General features: G+C 43.0%; 4 protein-coding genes across 37 annotated transcripts in view; all 4 read right to left on the bottom strand.

The window, feature by feature from the left end:
* The window catches only part of LOC109979913 (protocadherin gamma-A11-like), a 312,688-nt gene that overhangs the window by 109,053 nt on the left and 190,443 nt on the right, over positions 1-13,192 (bottom strand). For 2 of the 34 annotated variants that reach the window (XM_065958664.1, XM_065958643.1), the window contains exon 1: positions 31-2,548. The exons of the other annotated variants lie outside the window; for them this stretch is intronic. In XM_065958664.1, coding sequence (XP_065814736.1) covers positions 31-2,409 — 2,379 coding nt within the window. In that variant the 5' untranslated portion in view covers positions 2,410-2,548. Of the gene's footprint in view, positions 1-30; positions 2,549-13,192 lie in introns of those variants that run through there. 34 annotated transcript variants of the gene reach the window in all.
* On the bottom strand, positions 2,702-5,951 carry LOC110006250 (protocadherin gamma-A2-like). The gene has a single exon (XM_065958691.1). It carries the CDS (start codon positions 5,943-5,945, stop codon positions 3,546-3,548), a length of 2,400 nt encoding a protein of 799 aa, XP_065814763.1. The 5' UTR covers positions 5,946-5,951; the 3' UTR covers positions 2,702-3,545.
* LOC110006249 (protocadherin beta-16-like) lies at positions 7,092-9,515 on the bottom strand. Its single transcript, XM_065958688.1, has one exon. The coding sequence runs from the start codon at positions 9,505-9,507 to the stop codon at positions 7,099-7,101; it is 2,409 nt and encodes an 802-aa protein (XP_065814760.1). The 5' UTR covers positions 9,508-9,515; the 3' UTR covers positions 7,092-7,098.
* On the bottom strand, positions 10,506-12,924 carry LOC109976096 (protocadherin beta-4-like). Its single transcript, XM_065958685.1, has 2 exons — positions 12,590-12,924; positions 10,506-11,302 (listed from the first exon to the last, which is right to left on the bottom strand). The coding sequence occupies exons 1-2, from the start codon at positions 12,922-12,924 to the stop codon at positions 10,510-10,512; spliced, it is 1,128 nt and encodes a 375-aa protein (XP_065814757.1). The 3' UTR covers positions 10,506-10,509.

Raw genomic sequence — 13,192 nt, forward strand, 5'->3', positions numbered from 1 at the left:
GGAAAATTAAAAATGTAAACGATCACTCACCAATGTTGACATTTGAGAACAATGGCCTGTTAGTTGTTTGTCCACCTGTGGTGTTTCAGTCCCAGCATCATCCACACTGACTAAGCTCTGACTAATCGGCTGCATATATTTCATGTCACTCTTTCTGGAGTCAGTCGTCCTGCACACCTCGTAATTGTACACGTGCTGGAGAGTCCCTGTGCCCAAAGTGTCTGAGTAACGTGGTGGATAATATGGAATCACAGGGAGGTTGGAGTGAAACAGGGTGCGAGACTGTCTCCATCTGTAGATTTTCACTGATATAATAACCACCACACACGTGATGAAGAGGAAGGACACTACAGCCAAAGCCAGCACTAAGTAAAAAGTCAGGTTGTCATTGTACTCCTTGTCGTGTGTAAAGTCAGTGAACTCAGACAGCACTTCAGGGAAGCTGTCCGCCACCGCCACGTTAACAATGACTGCAGCTGAACGAGACGGCTGCCCGTTGTCCTCCACTATAACAGTCAGTCTTTGTTTCACAGCATCTTTATCATTCACTTGGCGGATAGTTCTGATTTCTCCATTCTGTAAGCCCACTTCAAACAGCGCCCTGTCTGTGGCTTTCTGCAGTTTATACGAGAGCCAGGCATTCTGTCCAGAGTCCACATCAACAGCCACCACTTTAGTCACCAGGTAGCCCACATCTGCTGTACGAGGCACCATCTCAGCCACCACTGATCCACCAGTCTGGACTGGGTACAGGACCTGAGGGGGGTTGTCGTTCTGGTCCTGGATCACCATTTTGACTGTCACGTTGCTGCTGAGTGGAGGGGAGCCTCCATCCTGCGCTTTGACGCGAAAGTGGAAGTCTTTGATCTGCTCGTAGTCAAAAGATCGCACTGCATGGATGACTCCACTATCAGCACTGACGGAAACATATGAGGAGACTGGCACTCCGTTAATAGAGAAGTCCTCCAGGATGTAAGAAACACGGGCATTCTGGTTCCAGTCAGCGTCTCTGGCTTTCACTGTGAATATAGAGAGGCCTGGTGTGTTGTTTTCTACAATGTAGGCCTCATATGAGCTCCTCTCAAAGACAGGTGCGTTGTCATTTACATCAGAGATCTGTAAGGTGAGAGTGACGCTGCTGGAGAGAGAGGGCACTCCCTCATCAGAACACGTCACTGTGATGTTATATTGAGAAGCGATCTCTCTGTCTAAATCACTGTCTGTCACTAAACTGAAGAAATTATGAGTCGATGCTTTCAAAGTGAAAGGTATATGTTCGTTGATAAAACATTGCACTTTTCCGTTTTCTCCTGAGTCCTTGTCCTCGATGTTAATCATTGTAACAACGGTATTAAGTTTGGCATCTTCTGAAATAACAGTTGACTTTGACATTATGTCAATTTCCGGCTTGTTGTCATTTACATCCTGAACATCGACAATTAACTTACAGGAGTCTGTGAGCCCTCCGTCATCACTTGCAAGCAAATTTATCTGATAGTTTCGCGATTCTTCAAAGTCAATATTTCCAATTAAAGTTACTTCACCATTTTTTTCATTTACCTGAAACACTTTCCTGATATCATCTAAGATATTTGTGATTGAATACGTTATTTTACCGTTTGAGCCTTGATCTGCATCTGAGGCTGTAACAGTGGCAACAACGGTGCCTTTAGGTGAATTTTCAGTAACTGTAGCCTTGTATGTTGGCTGTGTAAAAACAGGGGCATTATCGTTTACATCTAAAACTGTGATAACAATAAGCATTGTTCCTGACATCTGCGGCTCTCCTCCATCTACAGCAGTCAAGACGAGAGATATCTGTTCCTGTTTCTCCCTGTCCAAAGGCTTCTGTAGCACCATCTCTACGTTTTTATTACCGTCAGCGTTGTTGTGCAGTTTTAGAGCAAAATTATCAGTCGGTTTTAACTCGTAGTGTTTAAGATCGTTGATTCCTACATCAAGATCCACAGCTCTTTTAAGCACGTATTTAGCCCCAATCACTGCGGATTCACTTATTTTAAATTGCATCTCACCCTTTTCAAATGTAGGTGCGTTATCGTTGATATCTGTGATCTGGACAGTAACACTGTAAAATTCCATTGGATTCTCTAAAATAATCTGGAAATGCAAAGCACACGGCGTCGTCTGTCTGCAGAGCGCCTCTCTGTCGATTCTCTGTTTAACAAGGAGGACTCCTCTCTCTCTGTTCAGCTCCATGTATTCGTCGCTGTCTCTGGTATAAATCCGAGCCTTACCGGATGCCAGACGTTTCGTTTCCAAACCCAAATCTTGTGCAATGTTACCGACTAAAGATCCTCTGGCCATTTCCTCCGGAATAGTGTAGCTGACTTGTCCCAGCACTGATCCGACGGAGAGGAGACAGAAAAACAGCAGAACTTGCCCTGTCATTGTTCTGCCGAAACGTTTCCGTATGATTCAGTGTCGTATCCCGTTAGTCTGATATCGATTCCAGTTATGAACGCTAACTCGTCATTTTTTTCCTCATAAGCGGATAAAGACTGCAATTTCACGTCATCTTTCAAAATATCCTGCACGAATATGGTAGTGGTTCTTTCTCGTCGAGCTCTTTCTTCATTATGTAGATGAACAATGGGAGGTGCTGCTCCAACCCTACTGTCAGCCGTTCACATTCTGGTCAACAGCGGCCCTAAGAGTTCACAGTATAAAACTGCAGAAAACCAACTCAGATGACTCTTTGTTCAGAACTCTTGCTTAAAACCTTTTTAAAGTTTAATGAAAGTGAGCTGAAATTTAGTTGAAATATGAGGATTAAACCGTTGAATACTTTGAATGTTTTGTAATACTATTTAGGCATTTTTGCAGTCGTTTATAATACAAGAATTGTATGTAAAGGCGAAGTAATAAACGTATCTTTTAGTATTTAAAATTTAAAATCATCACACAAAATGATCAAATTTTTCAAAAGCCAAGGAACTCAACTGTTGTTGCACTATAAGGAGAAAAAAATGGTAAAAAAGGGTAACAGTGATTGGAGGCAAAAGGAGCTGATAAAGTAACTGTCTCTCTCCAAGGTCCTGAAAATATATACTACTTACTGAAAAGAATCACTGCACAAGTCCTCTCAACAAAACACGTAATGTTTTTAAAAATAGAGCAAAATTTAACAGACTGATGCCCCCAGAAACGACCTATACCTGCAACGAAGACAAGCGTAAACTCATGAATCTATTGAGTACTCGTCTGGTTCAACATGAGTGACCAACGCACGACAGAGTCAGTGTTTGAGTGCTGCAGGCAATACAGATAACCAGCTGCACGTCCACACACAAACCAAAGTCACATAAAACCATAGTAGAACATTATTGTATATCAGGAATGCTAAGTTAAGCAATGAACCCAGACATGAAATCAATGTAGAAAACTGCTTAAATAGCACTACTGAATAGATGGTTTAGGATAACAATGAGGTGATGATCAAATCTTGACATGCTGCATCCATTATACCAAAAACTCGGTGTTTGAGATTTAAATTATGGAAAAGGTAAAGGTGCAGAAAAACAATCTTAAATCAGTCTGACCTCTAGAGGAGAGTCTGGTTCATCCAGGATGCTCTTCTCACTCTGTATCCGCTGCATGGTCCCTGTAGAACTGGGGTCCATTATCAACACGTTCTGACTACCAGCTCTGCCGAACTTACAGTCACTCTTTCTGGAGTCAGTCGTCCTGCACACCTCGTAATTGTACACGTGCTGGAGAGTCCCTGTGCCCAAAGTGTCTGAGTAACGTGGTGGATAATATGGAATCACAGGGAGGTTGGAGTGATACAGGGTGCGAGACTGTCTCCATCTGTAGATTTTCACTGATATAATAACCACTACACACGTGATGAAGAGGAAGGACACTACAGCCAAAGCCAGCACTAAGTAAAAAGTCAGGTTGTCATTGTACTCCTTGTCGTGTGTAAAGTCAGTGAACTCAGACAGCACTTCAGGGAAGCTGTCCGCCACCGCCACGTTAACAATGACTGCAGCTGAACGAGACGGCTGCCCGTTGTCCTCCACTATAACAGTCAGTCTTTGTTTCACAGCATCTTTATCATTCACTTGACGGATAGTTCTGATTTCTCCATTCTGTAAGCCCACTTCAAACAGCGCCCTGTCTGTGGCTTTCTGCAGTTTATACGAGAGCCAGGCATTCTGTCCAGAGTCCACATCAACAGCCACCACTTTAGTCACCAGGTAGCCCACATCTGCTGCACGAGGCACCATCTCAGCCACCACTGATCCACCAGTCTGGACTGGGTACAGGACCTGAGGGGGGTTGTCGTTCTGGTCCTGGATCACTATTTTCACTGTCACGTTGCTACTGAGTGGAGGGGAGCCTCCATCCTGCGCTTTGACGCGGAACTGGAAGCCTTTGATCTGCTCGTAGTCAAAAGAGCGCACTGCATGGATGACTCCACTATCAGCACTGACGGAAACATATGAGGAGACTGGCACTCCGTTAACAGAGAAGTCCTCCAGGATGTAAGAAACACGGGCATTCTGGTTCCAGTCAGCGTCTCTGGCTTTCACTGTGAATATAGAGAGGCCTGGTGTGTTGTTTTCTACAATGTAGGCCTCATATGAGCTCCTCTCAAAGACAGGTGCGTTGTCATTTACATCAGAGATCTGTAAGGTGAGAGTGACGCTGCTGGAGAGAGAGGGCACTCCCTCATCAGAACACGTCACTGTGATATTATATTGAGAAGCGACCTCTCTGTCTAAATCACTGTCTGTCACTAAACTGAAGAAATCATGAGTTGATGCTTTCAAAGTGAAAGGTATATGTTCGTTGATAAAACATTGCACTTTACCGTTGTCTCCAGTGTCCTTGTCCTCAATATTAATCATTGTAACTACTGTATTTAATTTAGCATCCTCTATAATGACGTTTGACTTCGACATTATATTAATTTCAGGGTGGTTGTCGTTAACATCTTGCACATCAACAATTAACTTACAGGAATCAGTGAGTCCACCTTCGTCACTGGCAAGTAAGTTGATCTGGAAATGTCTGTACTTCTCGAAGTCAACATTTCCAATTAAAGTGACTTCGCCATTCTCCTCACTGACCTCAAACATTTTTCTAACATTGTCTAAGGTATTTGTTATTGAATATGTTACTTTACCATTTGAGCCTTGATCGGCATCTGAGGCTGTAACAGTGGCAACAACGGTGCCTTTAGGTGAATTTTCAGTAACTGTAGCCTTGTATGTTGGCTGTGTAAAAACAGGGGCATTATCATTAGCGTCTAAAACTGTGATAACAATAAGCATTGTTCCTGACATCTGCGGCTCTCCTCCATCTACAGCCGTCAAGACGAGAGATATCTGCTCCTGTTTCTCCCTGTCCAAAGGCTTCTGTAGCACCATCTCTACGTTTTTATTACCGTCAGCGTTATTGTGCAGTTTAAGAGCAAAATTATCAGTCGGTTTTAATTCGTATCTTTGAAGATCATTAATACCAACATCTAGATCCACAGCTCTTTCCAGCACAAATTTAGCTCCGATCACGGCTGACTCGCTTATTTTAAATTTCATCTCACCTTTTTCAAAGGTTGGTGCATTATCGTTAATATCTGTGATCTGGACAGTAACACTGTAAAATTCCATTGGATTCTCCAAAATAATCTGGAAATCTAAAGCACAAAGCGCAGTCTCTGTGCACAACACCTCTCTGTCGATTCTCTCTTTGACGAGGAGGACTCCTCTTTCTCTGTTCAGCTCGATGTACTCGTTGCTGTTCCTCGTATAGATCTTAGCTTTGCCGGAAATCAGACGTTTACTTTCCAAACCTAAATCATGTGCTATATTTCCCACTAAAGAGTTTTTCGCCATTTCCTCCGGAATAGAGTAGGTGACCTGCCCGAAAACTGAGTCGAGTGAAAGCAGCGACATAAACAACAGTACTTGCCAATTCATTGTTCTTTCAGATTTGTCCCTCAGTGAGGCTCCACAGTCCGTTTGTAATCCAAACAACAAATACAACCCAGATTCAAAATGTAAATATCATATGAACAGCTCCAAGAGTCACTTGTTGTTAAAATGCTTTACCAGTCGAAATTTCTCCTCTTTTAAAAAAAGAAATCCCGCAGCCAGGCTCGCCAGCCTTTTCCCCGTCGAGTTCTGTCTGTACTGTGTCGACGTTAGAAGGGAGGTGCTGCTGCAAACCTGCTCTCTTCCGTTGACAATCTGGTCAACAGCGGCCCTAAGAGTCCACATAACAAAACTACAGAAGACTAACTAAAATATAACCCAGAAGAAGATACTTTGAACAATCTAAAATTGTGTTAAGATAAATCTTCTCCAGTAATATATTGGAATTTACAAATGATTTTAAACGGAAAAAGGTCGTCGAAATGAATCCTTTTAACTGATAAATCACAGTAAAAATGTACATAGAGAACATGTAAACACAGTTGGAGAAATTGTTGTTGTGTAATGTTTCAAGTGTGCCAGGGATCAGTGGATATAAAGGGGCAAAAACACGGATAATGTAGTTTACTATATTATGATGCTGTTTATGGCTAAATAAAATAGAGAACCAAATAAAAGCCATATATCTAACAGTGGAAACGACAGTTAATAGCAAATATGCAACATGTGGCTCTACTATTTATGTCACTATCTGAAGTCCTGAAGAGAATTAAATGTGACACATTTAAAATTATTAGACTGCACAACGTCTTTGTATAAGATAAATAAAGTATATTTGGAAATATATAGAACGATAGAAGCAATCGATCTGCGTTTTCTATTACCAACTACTACTGTTATTACTGCTACGGCTGTTATAATAACTATAAAAAGAAAGAAGCAAACCCATTATTAGTGGAAAGAATAAAATCATGCAGTGTTTTAGAAAGGAGGTTGAGGTTAGCATACAATTACAGATAATTTGGCGAAAGATCACGGGACCTATACCCAAATTCCATAATAATTAAACCACTTTTAGATATTCAAATATTGCCACATTAAAACAAGTATTAATTAAAATGAAGATGGTATGGTAAGCTTTCTATCGCTTTCAGAATGTGTATAACTTCAAAATAATTATGAAAACACTGCAGCTGTTTTAAAGCATTCTAACCTCTAGAGGAGAGTCTGGTTCATCCAGGATGCTCTTCTCACTCTGTATCCTCTGCATGGTCCCTGTAGAACTGGGGTCCATTATCAGCACGTTCTGACTACCAGCTCTGCCGAACTTACAGTCACTCTTTCTGGAGTCAGTCGTCCTGCACACCTCGTAATTGTACACGTGCTGGAGAGTCCCTGTGCCCAAAGTGTCTGAGTAACGTGGTGGATAATATGGAATCACAGGGAGGTTGGAGTGATACAGGGTGCGAGACTGTCTCCATCTGTAGATTTTCACTGATATAATAACCACTACACACGTGATGAAGAGGAAGGACACTACAGCCAAAGCCAGCACTAAGTAAAAAGTCAGGTTGTCATTGTACTCCTTGTCGTGTGTAAAGTCAGTGAACTCAGACAGCACTTCAGGGAAGCTGTCCGCCACCGCCACGTTAACAATGACTGCAGCTGAACGAGACGGCTGCCCGTTGTCCTCCACTATAACAGTCAGTCTTTGTTTCACAGCATCTTTATCATTCACTTGACGGATAGTTCTGATTTCTCCATTCTGTAAGCCCACTTCAAACAGCGCCCTGTCTGTGGCTTTCTGCAGTTTATACGAGAGCCAGGCATTCTGTCCAGAGTCCACATCAACAGCCACCACTTTAGTCACCAGGTAGCCCACATCTGCTGCACGAGGCACCATCTCAGCCACCACTGACCCACCAGTCTGGACTGGGTACAGGACCTGAGGGGGGTTGTCGTTCTGGTCCTGGATCACTACTTTCACTGTCACGTTGCTACTGAGTGGAGGGGAGCCTCCATCCTGCGCTCTGACGCGGAAGTGGAAGTCTTTGATCTGCTCGTAGTCAAAAGATCGCACTGCATGGATGACTCCACTATCAGCACTGACGGAAACATATGAGGAGACTGGCACTCCGTTAACAGAGGAGTCCTCCAGGATGTAAGAAACACGGGCATTCTGGTTCCAGTCAGCGTCTCTGGCTTTCACTGTGAATATAGAGAGGCCTGGTGTGTTGTTTTCTACAATGTAGGCCTCATATGAGCTCCTCTCAAAGACAGGTGCGTTGTCATTTACATCAGAGATCTGTAAGGTGAGAGTGACGCTGCTGGATAGAGAGGGCACTCCCTCATCAGAACACGTCACTGTGATGTTATATTGAGAAGCGACCTCTCTGTCTAAATCACTGTCTGTTACAACGCTAAAAAAATTATTCGTTGTTGATTTAATAGCAAATGGAATATTTTCGTTTATAACACACATAACTCTGCTGTTATCATTCGAGTCTGGATCTTGAATATTTAGCATAGTTACAACCGTCCCTGGTTTCACATTCTCTGATACTGTGTTGGAGTTGGACATGATGTTAATAGAGGGGGGGTTATCATTCATATCTGTCACGTCCACGATTACTTTACATGCGTCAGATAATCCTCCTTGATCTGAAACCTGAACGTCCAGCTCATACAGTCTCCTCTTCTCATAATCCACATTTCCAGTCAAAGTCAATAGACCACTGTTATCATCTATTGTGAAAAGAGAGGCTACTCCGGATTTTGACACCGTGTATGTTACTTTTCCGTTATTGCCTTTATCTTTATCTGTGGCCCTAACGGTGGTTATTATAGTGCCGACAGGAGCATTCTCTGCAACACTTGCTTTGTATTCAGGTTTTGAACAAATAGGTGGGTTATCATTTGCGTCTAACACAGTGATGACAATCTGCATTGTCCCTGAGAGCTGTGGCTCACCACCATCCAGAGCGGTCAGAATTAATGATATATGCTCATGATTCTCTCGGTCTAATGGTTTCTGTAAAACCATCTCGACATGTTTAGTCCCATCACTTCTACTGATGGTTTTCAGAGCAAAATTATCACTGGGTTTTAGGGCGTAGCTGCTTAAGCCGTTTACACCGACATCATCATCTATGGCTTTCTCTAAGACGAATCGAGCTCCAGTAAGGGCCGATTCAGAGATTTCAAATTTCATTTCTCCCCTTTCAAATGTTGGTGGGTTGTCATTTATATCTGTAATTTCAACGGTAACTGTATAAAACTCCATTGGGTTTTCCAGGATCATTTGAAAATGGAGCGCGCACGGCATTGTTTGCCCACACAGAGCTTCTCTGTCTATTCTGTCTTTAATGAGGAGGACTCCTCTGTCTCGCTTCAACTCAATATATTCATCAGTGTTGCCAGTATAAATATGAGCTTTACCGGACCTGAGTCTATCCACACCTAAACCTAAATCCTGGGCTATATTGCCTATCAGAGACCCCTTTTTCAATTCCTCAGGAATAGAATAGCTGACCTGCCCGTGCACGACACCGAGAGACAGCATTGAGAAAAACAACAGCACTTGCCATCCCATCATTCCGGCCACCATGTCTTTGAAGAAAGGCGAAATATCCTCTGTTTCTCCGCCCTTAGGTTCCAATTTTGAGCTTTGAATACACAAATGTGGTCCTCGAGATGACACTTATCCTAAATTCTGGAACAAAGAAATCCCATTGTGCAGTCCCGACCTGCGCTGTTCACGACGGTCCCAGCTCTTAACTCTGCCTCTCTGGATTTGACCATTTAATATGTTCAGCTATAGGGGAGGTACTGCAACAAACGTTTCCACAGCAACTCGATGGCCAACAGCGTCCCTCTCTGTTCAATAGACTGAACTACATGACATAGCATTGAGATAACAATTTAGCAGGTAATTTAATATGGTACAACAAAATCCATTCTAAAACATGATTCGCTGAATCAAAATATCATACAATCCCTCTCATTCCTATCTGTCATCATTACTGAAACACCAAGACCTGATCACAGGAACAAATCCTAATATAAACCGAAATATGATTCAATAAAAAATGATAAAGGTCCCAGTGTAAAATCGAAAACACATGCACAAAGCGGACACAGATGGGTAAATACACCACTGGTGAAAAGGATGAAATGAGCCAGATATAATATAGTTTTCAAGACCCCATAACCAAAGTTTACTGCAGTTAAACCATATCGCCAAAAAAATATATAATCCCAGAACCCCTCTGCATTTTCGTGCGCAACAGCAGTTTCAAAAGCATATATGTCTAAATATCTACATTGTTGTACAGAAACCAATAACACACACACACACACACACACACACACACACACACACACACACACACACACACACACACACACACACACACACACACACACACACACACACACACACACACACACACACGCGAGCAATTAGGACAGAGGGGAAGAGAGGGAGAGTACTTTGAGATTCCTAGTCAGACGCTATCCATGGTACTGAAAATTGAACTACAACGCCAGACGGTAACTGTCAATAAAAATTACGGCACGAAAGATAAAATACGGAGACAGACTACATTGTTTAACTGACCTCTAGAGGAGAGTCTGGTTCATCCAGGATGCTCTTCTCACTCTGTATCCTCTGCATGGTCCCTGTAGAACTGGGGTCCATTATCAGCACGTTCTGACTACCAGCTCTGCCGAATTTACAGTCACTCTTTCTGGAGTCAGTCGTCCTGCACACCTCGTAATTGTACACGTGCTGGAGAGTCCCTGTGCCCAAAGTGTCTGAGTAACGTGGTGGATAATATGGAATCACAGGGAGGTTGGAGTGAAACAGGGTGCGAGACTGTCTCCATCTGTAGATTTTCACTGATATAATAACCACCACACACGTGATGAAGAGGAAGGACACTACAGCCAAAGCCAGCACTAAGTAAAAAGTCAGGTTGTCATTGTACTCCTTGTCGTGTGTAAAGTCAGTGAACTCAGACAGCACTTCAGGGAAGCTGTCCGCCACCGCCACGTTAACAATGACTGCAGCTGAACGAGACGGCTGCCCGTTGTCCTCCACTATAACAGTCAGTCTTTGTTTCACAGCATCTTTATCATTCACTTGGCGGATAGTTCTGATTTCTCCATTCTGTAAGCCCACTTCAAACAGCGCCCTGTCTGTGGCTTTCTGCAGTTTATACGAGAGCCAGGCATTCTGTCCAGAGTCCACATCAACAGCCACCACTTTAGTCACCAGGTAGCCCACATCTGCTGCACGAGGCACCATCTCAGCCACCACTGATCCACCAGTCTGGACTGGGTACAGGACCTGAGGGGGGTTGTCGTTCTGGTCCTGGATCACTATTTTCACTGTCACGTTGCTGCTGAGTGGAGGGGAGCCTCCATCCTGCGCTCTGACGCGGAAGTGGAAGTCTTTGATCTGCTCGTAGTCAAAAGAGCGAACTGCATGGATGACTCCACTATCAGCACTGACGGAAACATATGAGGAGATTGCTACTCCGTTAACAGATGAGTCCTCCAGGATGTAAGAAACACGAGCATTCTGGTTCCAATCATCGTCTCTGGCTTTCACTGTGAAGACAGAGATGCCTGGTGTGTTGTTTTCTACAATGTAGGCCTCATATGAGCTCCTCTCAAACAGAGGTGCGTTGTCATTCACATCAGAGATCTGTAAGGTGAGAGTGACGCTGCTGGAGAGAGAGGGCACTCCCTCATCAGAACACGTCACTGTGATGTTATACTCAGAGGCTACCTCTCTGTCTAAATCACTGTCTGTTAGAAGGTTAAAGAAATTACTCGATGTCGGTTTTAATGTAAAAGGAATGTTTTCATTCATTGTACAATGAACTTTGCCATTATCTCCCGAGTCTAAGTCCTGAACATTGACCATAGTCACGACTGTTGCTGGTTTAGAGTCCTCGAGAATTACATTAGTTTGTGACATTATATTTATAACTGGCTTGTTATCATTAACATCGATCACTTCTACAGTTACCTTACATGAATCTGTAAGCCCTCCTTCATCACTGGCTTGCACGTGTATTTGATAGTATCGTGCCCTTTCATAATCTACAGCACTTTTCGAGATCAAATCCCCATTTATTTCATTAATCTCAAACATGTCCCTAACATCTGCTGCAGCGTTAGATATCGAATAAGTTATCTTTGAATATGATCCTTTATCCGCATCTGAAGCACTGACTCTGGTTATTACGGTCCCTTTAGGTGAGTTTTCAGGTATTGCAGCTTTATATATCGTCTTAGTAAAAACTGGTGCATTGTCATTAGCGTCCAAAACTGTGACATGTATCTGTGCTGTACCAGACAGGTTTGGTTGCCCTCCATCCACAGCAGTCAACACTAAAAATATCTCCTCTTGTTTTTCTCTATCAAGTGATTTTTGTAAAACCATTTCAACTATCTTTTCTCCATCAGGCTGATCTTTCAATTTTAGTGCAAAATTGTCGGTTTTTGTCAGAAAGTAACTCTGTAGACTATTTAAGCCAACATCGGGATCTATTGCCCTCTCTAACAAGAATTTGGCTCCTATTACGGCAGACTCACTTATTTTAAATTTCATGTCAGATTTTTCAAACATCGGTGTGTTGTCATTTATGTCTTTTATTTCGACAATAACAGTGTAGAACTCCATGGGATTTTCTAAAATAACCTGGAAATGCAACGCGCAGGGCGTCGTCTGTGCACAGAGTGCTTCTCTGTCTATTTTCTCTTTGATAAGAAGGACCCCTCGCTCTCTGTTCAGCTCAATGTACTCTGCGCTGTCTCCTGTAAAAATCCGAGCGTTGCCCGAGGTAAGTCTTTTTCGGTCCAAACCTAAATCCTGAGCGATGTTACCGATTAATGAGCCTTTAGCCATTTCCTCGGGTATGGAATAACTGACCTGCCCGAGCACTGAAGTCAGAGAAATGATGTAGATAAACAACAGCACTTGCCACCTCATTGTTCTGTCAGGCATTTCCATCAAGCACGAATCCCACTGCTGTCCCAATGTAAGCAGAAGAAAATCCTTTGTATTTCCTCAACATACACGACAAAAAGAAGAATGGGTGATAACCAGTTTACTGTAGATGTCCGTGTTGGTAATGGCTGCTCTCTGTAATATTCGCTATGCGTGTCTGTATCCCTCTGGTATAAGAAAAGAAAGACGATGGGGGAGGATCAGCTCAAACCTGCCCCACAGATATCACAGGCTGGCCAACAGCGGCCCTAGGAGTTCAATCTAATGTACT

Source organism: Labrus bergylta, chromosome 9 (genome assembly GCF_963930695.1).
Source record: "Labrus bergylta chromosome 9, fLabBer1.1, whole genome shotgun sequence".
NCBI classification, from domain to species: domain Eukaryota; kingdom Metazoa; phylum Chordata; class Actinopteri; order Labriformes; family Labridae; genus Labrus; species Labrus bergylta.